The sequence below is a fragment of the Theobroma umbraticum genome, unplaced genomic scaffold, assembly GCF_002168275.2.
Source record: "Theobroma umbraticum cultivar Fairchild unplaced genomic scaffold, ASM216827v3 scaffold_89.0, whole genome shotgun sequence".
NCBI lineage: Eukaryota > Viridiplantae > Streptophyta > Magnoliopsida > Malvales > Malvaceae > Theobroma > Theobroma umbraticum.
In genome coordinates, this window is record NW_018397271.1 from 4,083,348 (window position 1) to 4,107,589 (window position 24,242).

The following is a 24,242-nucleotide window of genomic DNA, read 5'->3' on the forward strand; positions in this document are numbered from 1 at the left end:
CTTGCAAGCAGTCTTAGATTACCGCCTTGGCTTGAGAGAGTTCTTTGAAATTGATACAATCTTAACACTTTTAGCACACGAGGTTAAAATATTTTAATTTCCTATAACCATCCTTTTATGTACTCTTTCTAATTAACGTAGGGTCCTGAAATGGACCCCAGTAATACTGATCATTCCTTGGTTAAGGATACAAACAAGTGACAACTTGACTTGAGATATATACAAACATTTGTTTTTGCACAGCCAAGAAATTTGAATTGCATCACTCATTCCTTGGTTAATATGAATGATGTTCGAGAACTGAGCAGGTTCCTGTTATACAAGAACCCTTCACCCAAACCTCCTCAGTATTCATCTAAAATAATTAAACCAAATTTTTCCCTGTATTCCGGGAACAACTAAAATTTACATAGTATTTGATCAAGAAAAACCTGAATCATTTGGACAGCAAATCAGAAAATAAAAAAGTTTTGGTAAAATAAAAGAATTACACCTATGCAGCCTAATGTTCAAATAAACGAAATAACAAAATTCAAAAAACTATTTTAGGCGTGACAATATAACCATACAAGTAATAGTCACTAATTAGATTCCATCAAGGAATTAGAAACTTATATTTGTTGATTGTAAGATCCCACAGCAAATCTTTGTTGAATTGTGCTTTTATATGCTTTCGGGAGAATTATGCAAACATCTTACAGCAATAGATAGAGGTTATGTATTCAAACCCAGCAAGGAGAAGGAAGTGTTTCGCTTGGTCGGTTTTTCATTGGAGCTGGAGACTGAGATAGTGTTCCAAGGAATTAGAGGTTGGGAAAACAGATCCGTGTCTTGTCAATTTCATGTTTCAACAATTGCGGTCGTCTTTTTACTCTCTAGGTTTATAATAATTTTATTAGATTTTTAAATACTATTATCAACAGAATTAATGTGTGCGTTATGCAAATCACACGATAATATCTGAGTGTTTTTTCATGTGATTGAGGCAACGATAATGCATTAAACGAGGAAACATTTGCAAAATAACATCTTAATCAGTGTGCATAACAACTTGTTAACAATAACCATTTACAACAGTTTTGGAAAGTACAGAATGAATATCTCTATCATGGACACCATTCGGAACCGAACTACTCAATTAACAACACAAGGAGTGTTGAGTCGATTATTGGCCTGAGGCCGCAGCAAGCTGCTTCTTCAGGTTGAGAACCTCAATTCCCTTTGAAGCCAACCGTTCCTTCAAGTTTGCTGAAGCTTCCTCAAACTTCCTGTTCATGATATCTGACTCCTCCACTGCTTGTTTGTATCTATAACGAAGGGCGTCCAATTGTGCTTGAGTTCCGCGAAGCCTCATTCTATGCTTTGCCATTTCCTTTCCGTTGTTGACTTGATCCTGTATTAAAATAAAAGTGTAAACATATTCAGAAAGATGGAAATCACAGAGAACAAGTTCAATAAAAGTACAGAATAAAAAGCGATCATCTTTTCCATGTAAATGTGGAGGCTATATACCAACATACTTTAACTAGCTATAACATGTCAGAAGTCAACACTGCGCAGCACAATTAAGGAATTAGAATGGTTCAAATGTTGGGATTTGGGAGGCAATTGATAAATACACATGTAGCCCTTCTGTGCAACAGTGGAAATGATAAAAGATCACATGTCTAAACTATTTGAATTATAAACTTAATTCCTCAAATTATTTTGAGAAATTCATTTTCTAAGTAGAAAGCTCACATCCCAGACTTGGGATTTCAACAGTGACAAGACTGTTCCTCCATACCAAATGCTGGTATACAAGATTAAAGATCAGCATGGAGATCATTCTAGAAACAAGTGAATATACACTTTGAGACAAACTCATTTGCTTATAATTATCAAATGAATGAAAAATCAGGTCCAATAAATGATAGTGTCCAATTACTTACATTGTGCATCTTGGCTTCCATACAGGACAATCTGCTAGTCAGTTCCTCAACTTCAAATTTGGCCTCCATTAACTGCCAATAAAATCTCACATGGTATCAGATAATTCCCAACCTAATAAGATACTAATGAGAAAAATGGTTTTTTTTTCCTGAATCCACCAACCACATCATTAGAGTCTTGTTTAAGCATTTCCACTTCAACCAGACTGCTTTGCTGCTCTTCAACTTGTGTCACTAGTTTATCCCTTTCTCTTGACATATCAAGAAGTTGGTTTTTAAGTTTCTGCCAAGAATATACTAAAAGTTTCAGTCTCTAAATAATAAATACTAGATTATTTTGCAGTGCTGCACACAGATGAAACCTGGAGTTCATCTGAGAAGTCAGATTTAGCAACCAACTGTCCAATTTTAGCTGATAAATCCTCTCGTTCTCTTTTGATAATACTCAGCTCCTCTTGAGCATGTTGAAGCTCCGAAGAAAGAATCTCAAAATTTGACTTCGATATCTGCAATGAAGACAATTATTTACTGTGAATGCCATGCTAATATTGTGTGTTGTGTTTTAGTTATAAGATTCGCACAGGATAAGATAAAGAAAATACTTGCTCGCTTTGCTTGCTTTTAGCATCAGCAGTTTCAACGTCATTTTTCAGCTGGTCAATCTGTAAAGACTTCTGCATGCTGCAATGGTAAAATGTGGCTTTTTAATGAACTTTATAACCATAATCTCAAAGTTTGAACAGCTAGATACTTGTAAATATAGCAGAAAGGAAAATGTAATACTTCTTATAACCTTAATGCCATTATTTGGACCGCAGACAGGAGTATTTAACATTTTTAAGTAAAATCAAGACTTTTATTTAGAGCAAGAATGGAAAGCCTATTAAGCAACTCAATGAAAATTGAAAATTATAAAGGAAAATGAGGTGGCACAAGAACTCTTACCATAAATCATTATTCTTCTATTACCTAACTGTTCCAGGACATGTTCTCATGTTAAATTCTTTAAGTTATGGGGGAAAGAAATAGATGCCATATTATATATTAAACCTAAAGAGTTAACAGAACTGAGCAATGTATTCAAAGAAGTTCACATATAGAAGGGCCATATCCAACAAATATAGCATTAACTTCCCAAGCAAAAATTCATATCCACACAACTAGCTATAATTTATTTCTAGCACAAATTTGTCAGCTACTATTTCTGCACAATAAAGCTCATAACCACATCTATACAAGAATCTTACAGGAAATATACCTCCAAGAACTCTACCATAAATCATTATTCTTCTATTACCTAACTGTTCCAGGACATGTCCTCAGGTCAAATTCTTTAAGTTAAGGGGAAAGAAATAGATGTCATATTATATATTAAACCAAAAGAATTGATAGAACTGAACAATGTATTCAAAGAAGTTTACATATAGAAGGGCCATGTCCAAGAAATAGAGCATTAACTTCCCACGCAAAAATTCATATCCACACAACTAACTATAATATATTTCTAGCACAACATTTAAGTTTGTCAGCTACTATTGCTGCAAAGATTAAACAAATAACCACATCTGTACAAAAATCTTACAGGAAATATACCTCCTTTTGTTTTTAGACTAAGGATGAAGCAATTGTTCTCATTCCTTACTCAAAATTCGTCAACTTATTTGCAGCTTCCTAACTTCAAAAGCTGGATGCTGTCATAATCTTTAACATACTGCTAATAGAAGTTGATTGAAACAATAAAGGCAGAAAAGCTAAAATGGACATTGAAAAGCTCTTTAGTCTTTTGTTTTATACCCAAAAGGAAAATGGAAATGAAAAAAAGGCTCTTTAGTTTTTACTGGACCTGAGCTAATAGTAAGAACAGGGACCATTGATACATTTGTCACCTAAACACCAAACATCACATAAGCCTAAACCCCTTCTCACTAGAAAGCATCTGTTTTGTGAACCTATAAAAATGATTTAGTAGCAATCTATGTTACACTGACTCAGGGCTGAGTGTCAAATACCTTTATGAGTCCGACACAGGTACATTCAATTTTTTCTATCCATTTCCATACGTTTGGAGAGTCAGAACTCCATACCCATGTCTGTCGGACATGTGCTGGATGCAGGTACGTCAAGAAAATGAAGAGTCTGAGTAACAGAGGTAGCAATTAATTGACACATATGCTGTCTATGAAACAGATTTAATGTAAATGAGATTCTCTCAAGTCTCGATTAATTAAAACACATATGTCGGATGGGATATCTACTGCATCTCAATAATCACACAAGAGTACTAAGGTTATCAGCAATATTGACCAAGTCTGTTCAATAGTTTGGACTATGAAACTTATCTGTAGAATTGAGTTAGTTGCCAGCTTACTGCATCATTCAAGTAGGGGGAAGGAGGGTAAAAAAAAAATCATTATGAATACTTACTGAATATGATATTTTATATTTGGTAAAGACCAATATTCTCTTTGACACTGAGACTACCAGATGAAAATGAATTGCTACTGCATAAATAGCAACCAATGATCATAGTAATCACTTTGCATTGGCTTTTCTTTGTTGGAATTTAGGAAGAAGGGTGGAAGGGAAATTATTTCATAGGAATGAAAGTGGAATAACAATTCCTTTCACATTCCGAAAGATGTCTTGAACTTTATTTGAAGAGTTGGTAGAAACTGATGGACATCTAACGAGCAGATGGATGTACAAATCTTCTTAATTCTGAGAGCATAGAAAAACACCACGTACAGGCTGCTTCCTTTTTGGCAATGTATTTTCTTACCAAATATAGGCGAGGTTAAGTGACTACTTCAACACTTTCTTCTCATTTAGTTTGATTAAAGAAAAATAAAGTCCATAACTTGCAATAAGGGACCTATAAACCTAGTGATCATACAAAGGGTGAGGTGGACTGCTTTCAATGGTTTCCTTTTTCAATTTATTCATTTATTTATATTTAGGGTAGGGGGAGGGGATGTTAAGATGGTGGAGTACTAAGAATCAGGAAACCTTAGTGGTTTAGGAAGATCTGGCAGTGACTCCAGATTTATTTTGTCATGCAGGTCGTGATAATAAATACAAAGATATGAAAATTAGCTAAGGTTCAATGAACTTTAGCTAGAATGGTGTGATGAATTCGAAATATCACCCATATATGTGTACATTCAAATACAAATGTAATAAAGATTAATCAGTAATTCACAAACTTAACTTTAGATTCAACCAAACAATTTAAATTCAAAATGAGATTCAAGTTATCCTTTCAAATTCAAGAGTCCAAATGCAACATAGAGAACAGTCTACCCAGTAGACAGATTTATTTATTTTTCTTATTCACACCTACAAATGGATTAAACAAAGAGAAATAATGCAATTTGGTGGCATTCAGGATTATGTCTCCCTTAAAAACAAAGGCTGTGCTAGCAGTGTGAGAGACTTAACAGGAATTTTATCAGATTTTGCCTACTGTATCTGTGCTCCTGCCCTTGTCATTAACCCGGGACTTGTTTGATTAGCACTAAAACAAAGTTTTCATCTTTTTGCAGCTACAACAGGTAACGCAACCAAGTTGCAATCAAAAACATATGGCAAAGAAATCCGGGAGACAAACCTCCACTTTTTCTCCAATGTTGCATTTTCATCAAAGTATGTCAATTTTTCCCTTAGGACATCGCATTCTTTTTTGCACGACTCCAACTCCTTCATCACCTAACATATAACAGAATCCTCAGTTAAACAAGATAGCATTCTGGAGTTCAACATTCTAAACTAAGATTTTGTTGCAAAGAACATCCACACAAAATAAAAAGTTAAGGCAGCTATTTGGGCAAAAGGGCACATAAATACCTTTCAAAAATAGGCGTTTTGGCTAGAAAATGAGATATTAATACAAAAGAAACAATGTGATACTTACCTATAGAATAAGTTACCAGTACAATTTGGATTAGATGTACTTTATACTAATTTGTTTTCCTATTCTTTTTTAGATTGTCTGCACTTGTACAATGAGAATTTTTCCACAAGTCATAAACAAAAACTATCAAGCAAATTTGACTACAAAACTAGCAACAAATATATTAAAACCTGTATAAGAGATGTCACAACCTGAAATTAACACAACAAAATTCTAGCAGGTTGTCTGGAACTCACAACATTAGACAGACGCATAACATGAGTTCTAAAAGAACTGAAATTTTCAAAATTCAGAAGAGAACCCTTAATTGTTACCTATGGCTTGAACTCTGAAGGTTGAAGTCTAAATTTGGTCCCTCTACTATCCCATTTGATGAGTTAGTCCCTTTACCCCAATTTTTAATCCTTACCCTTCCATTTAAAGCCGATTAAAGAACAATTCATAATGGTATTTTACCATTTACTTGAATGATGTGGCATTTTGGTGATAACATGGCATGATTATGTGAAAATTTTTTTCCACATAGCACATATCAATCTAAAATTTTTTTTTAATATAAAAAATATTAGAAATTAGAAACAAAACAATTTTTAAATAAATTAAACAAAACAAAAAAAAATTAATAGAAGGGGAAAAACTAGTATCTATGTGTGTGTGTGGGTGCGTGTGTGTGTGTGTGAGAGAGAGAGAGAGAGAGACAGACAGACAGAGACAGAAAGGGAGGAACAGAGGGGAAAGGAAAAGGTAGATAGGGGAGAGGGAATTGTAGTGGCGCCAATCTCACCAGAGGAGGGCAGATTGGTGCCAGGCACCTCCCTCTCCCCTTCCGCATCCCTGATCTCTCTCCCACACTTGTTCTTTCTCTCGCCTTGACTTTTTTTTTTCCTTTCGTTGTTTTGTTTAATTTTTTTACAATTTTTTTGGCCAATTTTTTTTACAGACATTTTCTTTTTAATTTTTTGGTAATCATACTTTATTAATTAAATAATAGTTAATATTTTTTAAGATTCTACAACGAACAATTTTTAGTATTTTATGTTAAAACTAAAGTTTCTTTGTGCTAATGAGTGCCTTGTGGCCAAAAATTCAAAGTTTCCATAGCACATCATCAATAAAAAGGCCATGTTGCTGAAGTTAGTGATAGAATTGTAACACCATTACCAATTTTCCTTAAATCGAATTTCATTGAAAGTATAGAGATTAAATTCATTAAAAAGGGGCTAAAACTGCTGAATTCAGATAGTAAAAGAATCAAATTAAGACTTTGGACCAAAGTTGAAACTAGTATCTCTACACAAATCCCACCTCCCTTACCACCTATAAAATTGTTCAAAGACATTCACTTGAAATTTCAAAATTCTTCCGTCATACTGCACATGCATCAACCACCTAAAATCTCAATATAGTTGCATTGATGTGATGCTTTAAAATTAAAAGTTGTTAACGCCCAAATTAAGTTTGAGATAGTCAAATTTCGATTTTTATTTTGCTAGAAAAGCAGAGTACGGCAACCAAACTGCTTTTAGTTAAAACAAGTTAAATATCAAACTGTTCATCGATTTTAAAGAGCCATGAATTGCCATAAAAAAAAAAGGCAGTAAAAATTAAAAGATTGTTCACTAGAAAGCAACTATGAATTAGTGGAAAACTTAAACCAAATGAAAAGAAAACATTATGCTTTAACAGTTTGAAATCTGTCTCACAGATGTAGTCAAAGAATTCAGAGATATCTCTTATAGATTTTGGCTATATATGACTGCATAACCTAGTTTGGCATGCTACACATATTCTTCGAATTAGAATGAAATTAGATTAGCTTGATTGGATAGGACCATTTTAACTTCTCAAATGTATGCCAAAGGGTCAGACTAGTAAGAATGCGACTCAAGCTGAAAGCTCTTTCACTGACTTTTTACCAGATTAATATATAGCATAGAATTTGAAAGTTTTCACACCAAAAAGGTTCTCCTATGGCATAAAATCAAAAAATGCATTGATTTTTTAGACTTATTTTGTGACAAAGGGAATTTATAAGCACCAGTGCTCCTTCCAGATTTCAGTTCTCACAGATGTCTGGGATTATTAAGATCCCAAACCAACACTAATTTTAAGTGGAGAGTGGAAGAAGTTGATGCATATAAGACTGAACCCCAGCCCCCACCAAAGCTGATGCATATAAGACTGAACCCCAGCCCCCACCAAAGGGATTGTTCTTATTAGTACTCCATGTTTTTTTTTTCCTTGAATTACATGTGGCTTGATAGAAAAAAAATAGAGAAAACTTCCATGCAGAAATATGTTCTGCTGAAAACTAATGTAATATATTATGGACAAAATGAGACATAAAACACACAAGTAGAGATGGCAAAAGCTGACCATAACAACCTGATCTGGTAGCCCAAACCCTACACGACCTAAACCGACAAGCAAGCACTTAGAACCTGAACCATTTTTCATCTCTAGCAAAAGAAAGCTGGAGAAGATAACTTATACCCAATCAATTAGAACCTGAAATGACCCAACTGAGTCCTGCCCAATTGCCACCTATACACAAGACACTTCTTCCATGAAGAAGTATCAATCAACGTCACTCCACAAACCATCACTCTCCCCCACAAAACTACACACAATACCATGAATGCAATCATAAGAAATCCTAAAGTTGCAATCAAAAATCCATTGACAGTAAAATACTACACAGAACAGGTAGAGTACCAGAACAAACTAACATACGAAGATAAGTAATTAAACTAGTGGAGTTAGTATATGCTAGTCATGAAGATCTAAAAGCTGAAGAACTTCAGTTTCCACTGAGATACATCTTCAACAGCAAAATAACTAAGAATTAAACATTATTATAAATTGAAAACGGATTTGCAGAACTAGAATATTTGATCAATATGATAGTAAACAAAAGAGACAGGGACCTTTCTGTCCATCTAACTTATTTCGCACAAAGTAACCAGTATTGTTATAATTCCAGTTATTAAGGATGCAAAATGAACTCCAAAAAGATATGGCATAAGAAAATTCAAAAAATTCCACAAGCAAGCAGTTAACTGCCATCCAAGGAATAGCATAGTGAAAAATCACATAATCTATAAAAACGCCACACATTTTTCCAAAAAAATATGGCAAACGGACAAGAACTTGTGAAAGAAAAAAATAAGACCTTTTTCAATAATGCAGACAAAGGTCTACAATTCTCTATGAGAAACTTCAACTCTTACCTCAGATAATGTTTCTGATAAAGACGTTATCTCAGAATTGTACAACTTTGTGTTTTCTTCTATGGCTGTAATTGAAGCCTTTTCCCTAGCAGACTGTATTGCCCTTTCTTCCTCCATTTCCAATAGTGAACTAGTAAGTTGCTGCAAGATAAAAGGCACAATCAAATGAACAAGATTACAATAACAAATACACAATTAAGGTAAAAAAAGTTAAGCTTTCTTCACAATTCAACAATGGATTAGACTACCATTGCCAACTCCTCCTTTTCCGCAAGCAGCCTCTTAATGGAGCTTTCCATTTCTTGCTGATTAGAATTAGATTGTTCCAAACTAAGTCTCTGTACAGTGAGAGAATGCCATATTTAAGATTTAAACAAAATATGCATGCTACCACTTTAACCTTAAAGAAGGATAACCATATTGAGTAACCAAAAGGATGTAACAAGAGAATAACAGGAAGCTCACAAGGCCAGAGAGTTCTTCCTGTAGAGCATTCATTTCTGAGCTTGTGATATTGAATTTTTTGGTCAGGGCTTCAAATGCTAAGGCCAAATCTTCATTTCTGGATATAGCCTCTACCTTGTCCCTGTGTGCAGATGCTAATTCCTCTTCCAGAGAAGCTATAGTTGTCTCCATTTCAAAAGCAAGAATCTCCAGCTTCTTATAATCTTCCTAAGAGCATAAAAATTGAAGAGAGTATTCAGATTCTAAATATTCTGCATGCTTTGAATGTTTTAGTATTGAACTAGTAAATAAACAACAAACTGCAATTTTTCTTAAGCTACAGAAAGGTATTCCTTTGTCCTAGGTCAGAGAAAATTTATCAAGAACTTTGGTGAGAGAAAATTCATCATAATGACAACTAGGGCTGAGCAAAAAAACAAATAAAACTGAAACTGCTTCAAACCATAGAGTTTCGTTCAGCTTGGCATGGATCAATTCTTTCTTGTATTCGATTCGGTTTCAATTTTCAGTCCATAAGTTGTTGATGTATTAATAGATTACATAGAAGTACAAAAGGGCTTATAAAAAAAATACCTGTAAGATTTCAATGAGATTGGGCAAAATGGACTCACCCAAAAACAAGTTCATAATTGCAAGAACTTAGAGAAAAAACTGTTGAATGTTTAATTTCTATTTGAAATTACCACATCAAATTAACTCTTTTTGCATTTTAGATGTTCATTACAGAACTATGAAACACATGCCAAGTCCCATCATCATCACCTGCATTGTCTGCTCAAGAGCTTTTGCTTTCTTGGGATCAAACATCTTTGAATTCCTATCAAAAACTGAATCACGCCTTCTACCAGCTAGTGAATCACGTTTGCTGATGTCACGCTCAAGAAGAGTCTTCTGACCATGCAATCGCTTAATCTCACGTTCAGCAAATGCTTTCTCCCCCTAGAAATGTGAAGCAGATCAAAATAGATTGATAACATAGTTAAGCCAAACTTTAAACTTCAAAACATGTGCACTGAACCTCAAGTTTTGTTTTCTCCTGAATAGTATTCTTCAGCTTGCATTCAGTGTCTTGCAACTTCAATTTTGTTTTTTCAAAATCTTTTCTTAAACTCTCCTTTTCTCTTGCCAAGGAACATGACGAAAGATATGATATCTCCTTTTCAAGACTTTGAATTTGCGAAAGATACTGTGATTTTTCCCAGTCATGTTCTTCAGAGAGTGCCTGAAACAATATTAACGAATGTTAGAGAATGGCATCTTCACCCATACATGATATGCATACTGTAGTAAGTTAAACGAGAGACAAAAATCTTACCATCAAGGATGCTTCATGGTTTTGAGCATCTTCCATTAGTTCCTGTACCTGCTTCTGCAGATCCACAGATTGATTGTGCAAAAGAAGCTACAAGCCAGGTATTAGTTCACATATTTCATCTTGGAATCCTAATAGCAATCATAATTTCATATAACAGAAACAGGATTAAGAAAATACACACTATGCACATGTAAAATCCAAATGCCTCACCTTATCATTCTCCAGTTCTGAAGTCCTTTGTCGCATGCAACTGTGTAATTTCTCAGTGTTTGCAATAATTATTTTTTGTTGTACAGAATTCTCACACATAATACCATTGAAATCCTGTATACAATGCATAAAACTAAACAACTTAGATGGAGATAGGACGCAAACGCAATTAATAATAATATTGACTTCAGCAGTTTTCTTTCAAATTTAGAATTATTATTCAAAAAATTTAACAGTTGATATTAAGGGTAGTTCTCACAAGATGTTTCACGATTACTCACAAGAAATTCCTGAATTATTGCAGAAAAACTCTGAAAAGCATCATCCACAAGGGATGATAGACTTTGAACTACTTCTTTTGACTCTTGAGCTTCAGAAATTAGATCCTCTACTTCCTTTAAGAGCTTGATTGCAAAATCACAACTCAAAATCAGTTTCATGCACTTCTGACATGAGAATATTTACACATAATAAAGAAAATATATATCAGACTGTTAATGAGAGAAAAGGAAAATTCGATGCAAAAATGAAGACAAGGATGAGCACGCGTATGTCTGTTTAAATCTTATATAAACACACATGCAAAACTTACATCCTTTCTTCCTCCAGATTCACTGTGAGCAAGTTTTTCGCGAGCCACCCTTGCCTCCTCCCTTGCATTAAGAAGCTCTTGACAAAGCTATAACAGATTGCACCAATTAAAAACCATATTGAAACTGAATTAAAGAAAACAAAACCTTAACATAGCTCAAAAAGGTCAAAAGGATTAAGTTTTATGCAATTTCTAAAAATGATAATGGTGAAACTAGCATACACATACAGAATTGATGCACAGACCAATTTATCCATCCACCTATCCACTCAATCAACTATGATAGATGCAAAATTACTGCTTAATAACCTTGATACAACCACTAATGAGCAAAAGATGTGCTAGAAGCCTACAAATTGACATATGTGAAGATCCTCTACCCTTCCACCTCAAAAAATGAGAAAGATGATTTCTGTCATCATTGGAGTTTCATTAGGAGAACAAAGGCATTTAAGTTCGATTCCTCACATTTGATCCTTAAAATTGTAATAAGAATGATGAACTATTTAATGCACACATCAGCTCCACACTGAAAACCATCCACAAATTACACATATACTTTCCAAGGGAAACACATCATAAGAAAAGGTAATCTTTCAAGTTATGACAACTATGACTAAAATTGTAAAGTTCTAATGCTGCTCTTGTACAATCATACTCAACAACAGCGCTTTATACCAGCACTTCATGTTGCTTTTAGCATCTGAAGACAAGATCACAGCAGTCACAAATTTGCACTAAAAAACCCAAAGCCACGCTGCAAAAGATGTTGTATCCAATCAATTTTCAATTGAATTTCCTTTTTCCTCTCACTCCTGAGTTGCGGTCCTTGCAAAGTAGGGGAGGCCTAAATAGACTTGAAATTTTATTGTCGATTTGCAACTGGTAGTCTAGTACATGAAAAGGTTTCAGTTTTCCTTAAGCCCAGTTAAGCCCAGCAGATTACAAAACATGAGTGAAGCAGACCATACGTTTTAGCTATCCACAGGATAAGAAGTATAGCAAGGCTATGAATAATTGGTCAAATAACTATTACCTCATCAAACTTCTCCCTTGCACATATATTCTGCTCTGTTGCAAGTTCAACAAGACTGTTGAGATTTTGTTGGCTTGAAGACTTTTCTGTTTCCAGTATTTTAATCTAATAGGTATATATATAGACATAAACAGAAAAAATAAACCATCAATCAACATATTCTTGGTAGGTGCAACGAAAGACGCTTTACAAAAGAGAGAGAGAGAGAGAGAGAGAGAGAGAGAAATACTAAAAATAATAAGATAAACCTTCTCTTGAAGTTGCTTGATCACAAGAATAGCTTCAAATTCCCTCAAACCAATATTCTTGTCAGCACAATTGGTTTTGTTGGCATGAAACGCAGAATGGTCATTGGACTCGATATGTTTCATATTATGAAGGGAATCAGCCTCAGCCAGCTTTCTCATTAAGCAATCAATTTGTATCTCACTCATAGTCCTCTGCTTATAAAATGGCGTAAATAAATAGATGGAGAAAATTTGTGTGCTAAGGCATAGAAAAATAACAAGAAACAAGTAAAATGAGTGACCTGAGTTTCAAAGTTTAAAAGCAAATCCTCATATTCTGTTTGCAGTTCCAGTAGTTCACTGTCCTCCTGAATGAATAATACATATCAGGAAGCAAGATTGATACAAGGACATTTACACAGAAGGGCATAGTACAAACCACAAAGGAGCTTTTCTTCCTTGGTAGCACTTTTCTCCTGTTTGTTACATGCAGTAAAGCACATGGATCAGGAAGAGTACAGTCCTCCAAAACACTAGCCTTACAATCCTCATCTTGCTTGCTTAGGTCATCTGAAATTTCAGTTTCATCCACCAACTCCTCGAATGAAAGAAGTGGTCCCATATTACGCAGAGATTTAGTTGGTTTTATGGCAGATGAGTTTGATTGGACACTTGAGTAGGCCTACAGCACAGAAAATTAATGTTAGCATACATCCAAAGCAAAAGTTGCATTAAAGCACAAGAAGAAAATTTTCACGAATTTGCATAAAACATGAGGTTGAAAAGATATTGAATAACATTATAAATTATACTTCATAAGTAGCAACAGCAACAGAACAGGGCAGGCTCTGGAAGTCACTACTTGAGAAGGCCACACTTAGAAAGCCCTTCTTCCCCACCCCAGCATATGGGGATGAAAACTTCCCCACTCCAACTTGCATGGAGTTCCACATCCAAGAAGCCCACTTTACCATTAAAATAGTCATTTGTTGTTACTATAATTCTTAAAAAAATAACAATTGATCCAAACTTGACTTTACTCAAGCCATCTGATTCTGACAAAAATATAGATTAATATTGTGGAATTTTAACTAAAGCAATATGTCACTCAATAATTATATAGATAACTGAAATTCGTATAACACAGAATGATAGGAATCAATTCCACCAAACTAAGCTACATCAACAAAACTCTATCAACATTTCACCTCCCTTCAATGCCAATAGGTTATCTCAAAAACTTGGATAGTATCCATTGCTATAGACCTTTACATTTAGAAATACATGCAAAATGCTCCATAAGCAAGAATTGAAGAGGTCAATGGTTAATATAGTCTAATACTATCAACAAAGAGGGCAAGCAAGCAAGTGAAAGCTCTAAAAGAAAAACTCACCGTTTGAACCCCCTTCCAAAGTTCTGTTAAACATAATTTATTTAAAGATTCAGGACTTTTAACATCCTATATCAATTAGAATGAAGAATACTAAGTCTTATCTTAAATTGTCCAACAATATCCTATGAAGCATTTTCCTATAACCTATTAGTTCTTTCAAACCATGATTATTTTTAAGAGGAGCATGAGGATAAGAAGACTAGTAATAAAGAAAGAAAGAAAATCACCATCAAAGTTCATCAATTTCATTGACATGCTTCAATGATCACAAAATATTTCATGCTATCCAAACGAAGGAATTCTACATCATCATACGTTTCTCAAATCCAACATTCTGATGCTCCCACACACTATCAAACAGCGATACATCACAACAAGGAAAAAGAAAGAAAGTCTTGCATTCATCAATTTCCTCCATGTGCTAACGTCATCACAAAATATTTCATGCTTTTACCTATTAAAGGAATCCTACATCATTGCACTTTGCTCAAACAAAACATCTTAATTTTATTATGTATATAAGGTACAATCACACATTGATTTACGGCTCACACCCAGAAGGAAGGTGGAAAAATTAAACTGAAATTCTATTATGATGCCTGAATTAAGTTTATTATCCTAACAGAAGCAAGAAACATAAAAGTTACCTCTCGAAGAGCCTCCCGTGCAAGATTCCCGGGGCACCATGTATCTCGCCTCTTCTCCTACAGCAACAAACAAAAAACTTAATCAATAATCAAAATGAAAGGCCAAGATAGGTATGTAATGTAGACAAGAGAAGACTACATGTATCCAATATGCATCCAACAAACTACCAAACGGTGCTAAGGTAAGGGACTTTGATTTGAGTTAAATGTTTAGCAGTTGCAAACTTTATCCTTGCTTTATGTACTCAGAGTAGAACACCCATGAGCTAGCCAATACATAATGCCAAAACTCTCTAGGTTGTGTTTGGGAATTTAAATTTAAAGTTGGATGTTAATTTTTAATTTATAATTTTTTAATGTGAAATTCTTCGTTCGGATAAATCTAGAACTCAAAATTCAAGCCTTTAAAATAATCTTAGATTTGAGGAGAGAATTTTACTTGGCTGAATTCAACAAACAGTTAAATGAGGTCTTCAGTTTGGACCTTTTAAAAATTCAGAGTATATTTGACCCAAAATCAAATCGAGATTCTCTGAATCAATCCCAAACAATGAATTTAGACCTCAAAATCAACACCCATCCCTCAAATATTTGACCAAAACAACCCACTAATAATTCTCATTTTACAAGCACAAATACTAATTGATTCATATAATAAATGTGTTATCCTATTCTTCAACTAAACAACATATAGGATTCTTGATCAAATCACCCAATTTATAAAAATTGAATCAAGGATAATGGCATATAAGCTTAGTCTAGAGATCTGAATGTGGCATCAACACAGATCTACATATTTATCTGCTTGCTGAACCATTAACAGAAGTGAACTGATAAAACGGAACAGAAAGCAAAACTTGGTTGCTAAATTAATTCTAAAAGTGACACTTGACTGAACTAAGCACATTACAATGGAATTTACAAAGATCAGCTTGCAGTTAGAGAAGCTGATGATCAACCAATTCAAGTCCTGAGAAACCACTAGCAGTTGACTTCACTCAATGCACAAATCAAGCCAATCCTGTTGAAATTTACAAACCAGTTTACTAAACCTGTTAAACATGGCATTGTCATCAGCACAACTATCATTTGCTTATTCAATTCCTTGTTTATGGACTAACATGCAAATCATATAGTACTAACTAATGATTCTTTAATCCAGGTTTTTATTATGTATGTCCAAATCCTTTACATTACTCATTTTACATATTAAAACTCAAGCCACTCATCTAGTTGGAATGGCCATAGTATGATTCCTATAGGCAGCACAAATTATTTATATTCATAGAATTTGTGATCACATTAGTAGATAAGCTAACAAAAGTAGAGAATGTATACACAATAATACAAAAGCAAATGCAGAATAAAGAAGGTAGAGTTATTTTAGATAAACCTTTTTAAACTGATCTCGACTCTCATCTCTACTTGAATACAAGACCATTGAGCTCAAATTTTTTATTTTCTTTGCTTGCTCTTGCAACACCCTTTCACGCTCTACTTGTGCTTTCTTTTCTTCCTCCAATTCCAAAGCTATCCGCTCTCTCTCCAGTTCAGACTGTAAAATGAGCCTTGCAACTTCCATAACATACTCAAACATTCTGTAAAATGTAAGTAAATCATCAAGTGAAAACTATAATACCTGCAATAATGTATTTCGCAAATTGAGAATCTCTTTTTCCAAGTGTTCTGAACGAGAACCCTAAGAGACACAAAATATTTACTGAGTCACTATTTCCAAAAAGCATCTTTTGAGATTTCACAAAAACCACAAAGATAGTTGCAAACCTGCAATTTGGCTCGAAGCTCCTCTATCTCTTTCTTTTGACGTTTTAGCAGAGCAGCATCAGTTAAAATCTAACACAAAAGAACAAGCTTAAGTAAGATTTAAGCAAACTAGCATACATGTTTGCCTTGAAATAAGAACTTGAGCTAACAATACACATATAAAGATCCAGTGTATTTGACATGCCACTGCATACTATGAATTATCTTCAAGGCCGGCTAGATGAATAAACGCTAAATGAAAGCTCAACATAGGTAACGCAACAAAAATCAGAATAAACCTCATTCACACGAGCACAGTTTGTGACACGCAATGCCCTGCTTGCAAACTGAAGACTGCTTTTAGTCTCATCTGCATGAATCTGCCATTATAAAAGATTGATTAAATGGTGGAATTGCAGTAAATCAAAACTAACAACCACATTGTCAGTTACAAAAAACTGTGAAACCATTAAAATTAACAATAAATAAAATAAAAGGTGATTTTATTGCACATATGATTCTGAGATTGGCTTGCATAATTTCACAAGTAAATAAATCTCCCCTTTAGCTTGAACTAAAATGTTTGTCAAAGACCAAACGAAACCCCAAATAATGGTTAATCATTTCATTTTAGTTATATTCTTTAAACATTGTTCCCTCTACTCTCATGTTGTTACTTTTGCCTTTTTAACAGTGTCACATTCAAATATCTCCTTGACAAAGTCGATAGATTTAAAACCAATTTTTTCCATTTTACCCTTTTGTCAAAACCACTTTAAAGAAATGGAACCCACTAAACAGACACTTTAACTTCAAAATCTGCCCACTTTATCCTTTCTTTTTTCATTTTTTTATTCCTCAACTCTATGAAAAGTCAATACGTGAAACATTCTAGAGACAGAGGGAGTGCCTATATTAGTCTTCGTAATACAAACAAAGAGGAATGATTGCAGCTGTGTTGAAGCTTACTTGCGAAGACGCAATCAACTAAACTGTTTTTAAAGATTACTACCTGTGCAAGTGTGATATTGCATATTATAGCTGTATTTGCATTTCCTCCCAAAGCAGGTTGCAATATGCGTGTAAGTTTACTATCTCGGTATGGAACATGACCCCTGCAAAATGTTCTTAACTCATTAACATTTGAAAAATAATAGCACCTCACCTTTTTCTCCAAAAAAAAACATGAACAAACAAACGAATGAACATACCCTTGACTTTCGGCACCTTCACTCAATTTTTTAATCACTGTTCCCAATGTCATCAAGCTTTTGTTAATATGGGAACCTTCCTTTAGCCGAACACCTTCTGCACCAGTTTTAGCGGCACGTTCTGATCCAGCAAGGTCTACTAAATTCTATGAGCAAAAGAACAAAAAAGAATTGACAAAAAATGATAATTAGCATAAATAAAACTAAACAAGATATTCATTGGCAACTACCAAAACATTTTATTAATCTATTTAACATAAAAGAAGAAAAATGGTTGTTCTATTTAATCACCTACCAAAACAGATACTCGAACAGCATCACAAGAATCAACTGCATCTCCATCGCCATCTTCAGTTCTATCGCGACTCTCAATGATCTATTTAGCTAATATAGTAAGCCAAATGTGCAAATATACTCATATTAAAAATAAGATTTAGTACTTATAACTTACCATGCGAAAAATGGTATGTGATCGACTACTGTGCAGATTCATATTTGTCTCTCCAATATGCCTGTGAGCTAAATTTTGGATCATAAAAAATAAGGTTAATTACACATTTGGTACCTAAACTAGAATGAAATTGTCAATTTGGTACCTAGAAAAAAAATTACAAATAAGCACTCGAAATATGCATCAATCCATCAATTTGCACCTTTAACTAACAGAGTTAGTCAAATGTGTCACGTCGCGCCACATGTCTAAGAAAGTAACATTATTTTCTTTTTTTTATTTTGTCTAAAAATATTTTATTTTTGGAATTCAAAAATAAAAAATCAGAAAAATGAAAAAAATCTGAAAAATATTGGAAACGAGAAAAATGGGGAGAGAAAGGAAAGATAAGGAAAGCGGGGAAAGGAAGAGAGACACAGAAGGAAAAGGCAAAGAGGGCTCCTTAGCAAATCGGCACTAATCAACCTCAAGCTAGGCAGATCATGCCAATCTGGCTTGCTCTGGCCAGATTGACTCTATCTGCCTGGCCCATGGCAGATTGGGGTGCCAGTCTGCCTAGGGCAGACACTACATTGCTAGCTGAACCCCTTTTTCCTGTTGCCCCCCCCCCCCCCCCCCCCTTCCTCTCTCTCTCTCTCTCTCTCTCTCTCTCTCTCTCTCTCTCTTTGTTTCTCTCTTTCCCTCTCACCCCATATCCCTGCCATCCATTTTTTTTTTTTTGAATTTTTTTGAGTTTTTTTTGTTTTTCTTTTTAAATTTTTAATACAAAATTAAAACATTTGGAAAAAAATTTCAAAAATGAAAAAGAACAACTGACATGAAATTTTTAGACATGTGGCATGATCTAATTGGGTGTTTCTTAACATGTCACTGATTTGACTAATGGAGTTAGTCAAAAGTGCAAACTGATAGACAAAATCATAATTCAAGTACTTAATTGCGATTTTTTTTCTCTTCAGGTAACAAATTGACAATTTCAATATAATTCAGATATCAAATCTGTAATTAACCTTAAAAAAAAGTAAAAACCGAAGAGTGAATTCAAATAAATAGAATAAAATTGAAAAAGATATTAATATACGTAAGCTAACTCTTCTTTTTTCTACTTCACATTTCTCCTGTTTTTGATTTTAAGGGCAATCATCACAATTTTAGACATTTTTTTATTTTATTTCAAAACTAATGACAATTCAATCAAAAATAAAAATTAAATGAAGATTTAAAAAAAAAAAACTTGTGCAGAAGTATAAACTATTAAAAAGATGAAGAAATTACATTCTCCGAACTCCATGAAGTCGAGTGCTTGTTGAGGAGAGGCAACAATCTCTTCGCGTAAGCCAGCAACATATATTCCCCTCTACATTTATGAAGAGAAAATGATTTACTAGTAAGAAAATAGGAAATTAAGTAGAAAAAAATACTATTGCAGTTTTAATACCTCTATACTTTCATGAATCTGTAATTTTCGATGCTCAGGGGCTAACAAATCAATTATTTCTTCATTATATATTTCCATATACGACATTCGAAGAAGAAACTCTCGATCCACATCCTGAAATTAAAAAAAGAAAATAGAAATACTTGCATGCAGACATAGTGCAAAAACATTTTAAGGAAATTTCTTTTAACTTAAAAGGTCAGATACTAGTTAGTCAATCTTCAATTTGAAGTTTATATTTTTCATTTTACTCGATTATTTTTTTTTTCTTATTTTTGTGTCCTTGAACCGAACCTTCAACATTTAAATGCATAATAAGAAATTAAGATTTGAAAAGTGTTAAAAAAAACAAACTTTAAGAAATTGTGATTAATAGGTAGCTTTCCCAAATAATTTATTCCTATCACAAGCCAAAAGATTTAACCACATGAATCAATACAAAGCACCAAGCTAAATACTCTGCTAAACCAACGTTAGAATAAGAAACAATTTACTATATTTGCCCAAGAAAAAAAAAAACACAATTACATTTTAATCATCATAGTAATGGCAACTTTTACTTAACCAAACCACCAACTACCGACCCTTGGTTGCAAAGAACAGCTAGCTAGGACACAAGACTAACTTGCCAACATTTTAGGCAAGCCCCCAAAGAGATGAATACGTTATAGATCAGTTGCACATGGCAATGTATTGAGCTTCAACAACTTTAGACTGATGAACAAGATAATACATAAAAAATTTCAACTTGGTACAACATTTGAAGATTTATCTACCACCCAAAGCAAACCAGATTAAACCATTTCTAGCTAAATACTGTATGCAAAATTTCAACGTACTTTCTGTGCAATTTGATTTTTCACTATTTGGGCCCAAATCATTTCTTTGCAACCATCAATAAGAACAAAATACGTGACATATATTTGTATACACAGAATATTCCATTTGTTGCATCAGACCAGCATCTGCCAACCACAAATATAATAACTAATATTTTTGTTAAGAGAATCTTTTCTGCTATGCAACACCTCATTTGAAATTTTGATGTCACTAAGTGTAGGAGTTCCAACAGAAAGAAAAATCAACTTTTTATCATTTATGTGGCATATTGATCATCAATGTTACCAAAAATTTACAAAGCTAAAGGCATATATTTCTCATTCAAGCATGCATTGCACTAGACTCTACCTCATGAAATAGTTACCAAGGCACCCTCTACCCTAAGTACACTTCAAAACCCATTGTTTTATGGTTTCCATGAAAATAAATCCATCTTTGAATAGCTCAACCAACTCATTAATCTCTAACTAAAACAATATTACTGACAATTGTAATAATCAGAACAATGGGGCTAACCAATGCCTCAAACCCTTAACTATCTTTCTTCTGTAGTTAACTTCAATTGTCTTACGTAGTTATTCATCGATATTCTTTAATTTGCAATGTTATTTCCAGAGATTATCCAAATATCTAAAAATTTTTGAAAATATATAAATAGCACAAGATTTTGAAAGCTAGAAGTGTCGGTATGCCTACCTGTTGTATTATGCCAAATAAATCATGCACAGCAAGAGGAATGACCCCAGGTTCAGCGGCCGAACCTCGCATTGTATGGGTCTTTCCACTGTTAGTTTGTCCATAAGCAAAAACCGTACCTGCAATAAACTAACTAAGCTTGAGAAGGTATAACAGGCACATATCATCTTGGAAACAAACAAAATGAATATGCAATGTATAACAGGACAAGGAATGAGAAATTTCTTTATTTGTCCTACAATTGGAGAAAAGGCTCTTAGAGAAAAAAAAATCTAACTAACTGAAAATTCTAACGTAATTGACTCCATGTACATCATATACAAAAAGCTATTTAACCCCCAGTGGCTCACATTAACAAGCTCCAAATAATTAGAATGAGTGCTGTTAAGCGTGCAACATGGAATCAACAAAAATATAAGAAAATAGCAAATGCTAAACTTAACTGATGTAGATAACACCACCGAGGCAACAAATAACAACAATAACAACCAGGGCAACAATTTACTTTGGCTGTGACACCATGTTGAGCATCCAACCTAAAACCGATTGGTAATAGGTGAACATAAGACAATAGTAAACTCCAAATTTAGAGTATATGCAACAACACCACCAAAAAAGTACAAAAATCTCTACAAAATTTTGCTTCATGATGCACCAATGCCAAATTAGGAGATCATAAATAGCTCACAGCAAATGAGAGAGATACTTGTGCGTTAAAATCAAGCTGCACTTGTCTAATGGCAAGATTCCAAAAGTATTTCATTAGAACAGAAGCAATTCCCACTCAGAAAGTGAAAATAGCTATCAATTGGCCTGTATAATACCTCAAAAACCCCATCTCAATCTAAAGGTGAAGGATTCTTCCATTATCAAAATAGCCAAATCATGTGTTCAAACCAAATTCCAAGGAAAATCAAAATAGACTTTCTCTATTAGAGTTTGAAAACAGAGAAAGATGAGACAAAAATTGTTTAAAAAAATATATAATAGAAGAAAAATGCAAAACCCAAATTTTGTTAAAACACATGAAGAAAGTTTTATATTTTTTGTGCTTTCATCTTTCTTTTTATTTTTCTTTCAAATTTACTTTTCTCACATCGAACACATATTCAAAGAGAGCCTGTTAGCATATAATAGGGGAAAATTCAGTCCCTAGAAGCATTTGGAAGAAAATGCAAACTTCAAAAACCTACCAAAACTATTAAAATGAACTACATATTGACTCAAATTAAACAACCGCTGAATACAAATTAAATGGCACCATTGAATCCACGAACTGCGGCCGCCACTATCTCTTTGGTACGGGCTTCATAAACCTCTCCGGTCTTACAATCCTCACCAAATATCTGGTCTAAATTATCCAAAAAAAATTGTCAAAAAATAAGAAAACATTAACTTTAAAAAGATGCAGAAATTGATTAATTAGAGAGGGGAACTACCAAATTCGAACTTAGTGGAGTGATTGGGGATGAAAATGGAGTTGGCAGAGATTTTCCAAGGGCTTGTCTTCGCATCCTCAGGAAATAGCGGCCTCGTTCTAACGGCCACGTGAATTCTCTCCATTTCCTCCAATTTCAACTTCTCAGCGTCAGAGAGAAGAGGAATTGCTGGTAACAAGTTTGAAAATACCCTATTTTGGACGTCGCTTTATGTTTCCCGCCTGTGGATTTTGCCCCCAAACTTGGGGACTGCGGAGTGATAGTCGAAATTACCAGAATGGCTCAAAAGAACTCGGGTAACAACTCGGGTAACTTTTTTTTTAATTGTATAATATTTAAAAAATATTAACTAGTTAAAAAAATTTAAACATGTTATTAAATAAATCTTAAAAGATCAATTATAAGAGAAATATAAAATAAAGTATTTAAAATGAGTAATAAGATTTTATTCAAGTATATATTTATAAATGAAGCAAAATAACTTATTTATAAGTTAATAACTCCTTATCTAGATTCAATTTACAAAATTAAAATAATAATTACAGATTAAATAGATTAAATCTTAATCCAATCTAATTTACACCAAATCTAGATATAGATAACATAAATAGTATTCACAAAAATATTCATAACACTCTCCCTTAAATATTTATTGTATTAAAAATATACTTCGTTAAAACTTTATTAAGAAAAAACATTATGGGAAAAAAATCCTAGTGAAGAAAAAAAAGTACATAATCTTTTCAAAAATACGGTCTCATTAAAAACCTAATCAAGAAAAACTCAGTAAGAAAAACCTTCATGAAGGAAAAGAGTACAGTACGTATTTTATTCTCCTAATGAGTGCATTATAGAGATCTTTAAAATAATGTATTCGGACTTTTCAAATATTACAGTAAGAAAGGCTTTAGTGAATAAATCTGTTAGATTGTCACTTTGCTGAATTTGTTAAACACGTATTTTATCCTTTTCTTGGAGATCATGAGTGAAGAAGAATTTTGACGAACTATGTGTTTTGTTCAATCGCCTTTAATATATCCTTCCTTTAGCTGTACTATGCAAGTAATATTATCTTTATATAACATTGTTGGAATCTCCTTCTTGATTGACAAACCACACGTTTCTCAAATATATTGAGTTACAAATTTTAACCAGACACATTCACGATTTACTCATGAGTTGCTAAAATTTCTACATGATTAGAAGTAACAACTATAGTCTATTTTATACAACGTCATGAAATAGCTGTACCTCTATATGTGAACAAGTAATCTACTTGGGATCGAGCTTTGTGTGGATCAGATAAATATCCTGCATCTATATAACTGATTAAATTTTATTTTGATGCATTTGAATAATATAAATCTATATCCATTGTTCCTCGAAGATATCAAAGTATATGTTTAATTCCATTCTAATGTCTTCGAGTTGGAGAAGGACTATATC

At 33.6% G+C, this 24,242-nt stretch overlaps 1 protein-coding gene across 4 annotated transcripts; it reads right to left on the reverse strand.

Moving 5' to 3' along the window:
• Positions 1–992: 992 nt before the first annotated feature.
• Positions 993–23,032, reverse strand: LOC110426551 (P-loop containing nucleoside triphosphate hydrolases superfamily protein). 4 transcript variants are annotated; one of them, XM_021441789.1, is made up of 33 exons: positions 22,797–23,032; positions 22,619–22,708; positions 21,358–21,476; positions 19,822–19,935; positions 19,659–19,740; positions 18,384–18,451; positions 18,228–18,308; positions 17,933–18,078; positions 17,734–17,836; positions 17,021–17,101; positions 16,743–16,811; positions 16,597–16,656; positions 16,351–16,512; positions 14,958–15,014; positions 13,356–13,598; positions 13,219–13,284; positions 12,938–13,129; positions 12,690–12,794; positions 11,654–11,740; positions 11,343–11,456; positions 11,062–11,175; positions 10,852–10,938; positions 10,555–10,758; positions 10,299–10,475; positions 9,537–9,743; positions 9,320–9,409; positions 9,072–9,212; positions 5,539–5,636; positions 2,534–2,612; positions 2,294–2,437; positions 2,095–2,214; positions 1,932–2,003; positions 993–1,393 (listed from the first exon to the last, which is right to left on the reverse strand). In XM_021441789.1, the coding sequence occupies exons 1-33, from the start codon at positions 22,918–22,920 to the stop codon at positions 1,166–1,168; spliced, it is 3,924 nt and encodes a 1,307-aa protein (XP_021297464.1). In that variant the 5' UTR covers positions 22,921–23,032; the 3' UTR covers positions 993–1,165. The 4 variants fall into 4 exon arrangements, 3 of the variants coding, with proteins under 3 accessions (XP_021297464.1, XP_021297463.1, XP_021297462.1); XM_021441788.1 differs by having other exon boundaries at positions 10,852–10,905; positions 11,343–11,507; XM_021441787.1 differs by having other exon boundaries at positions 11,343–11,507.
• Between the last annotated feature and the right edge of the window lie 1,210 nt (positions 23,033–24,242).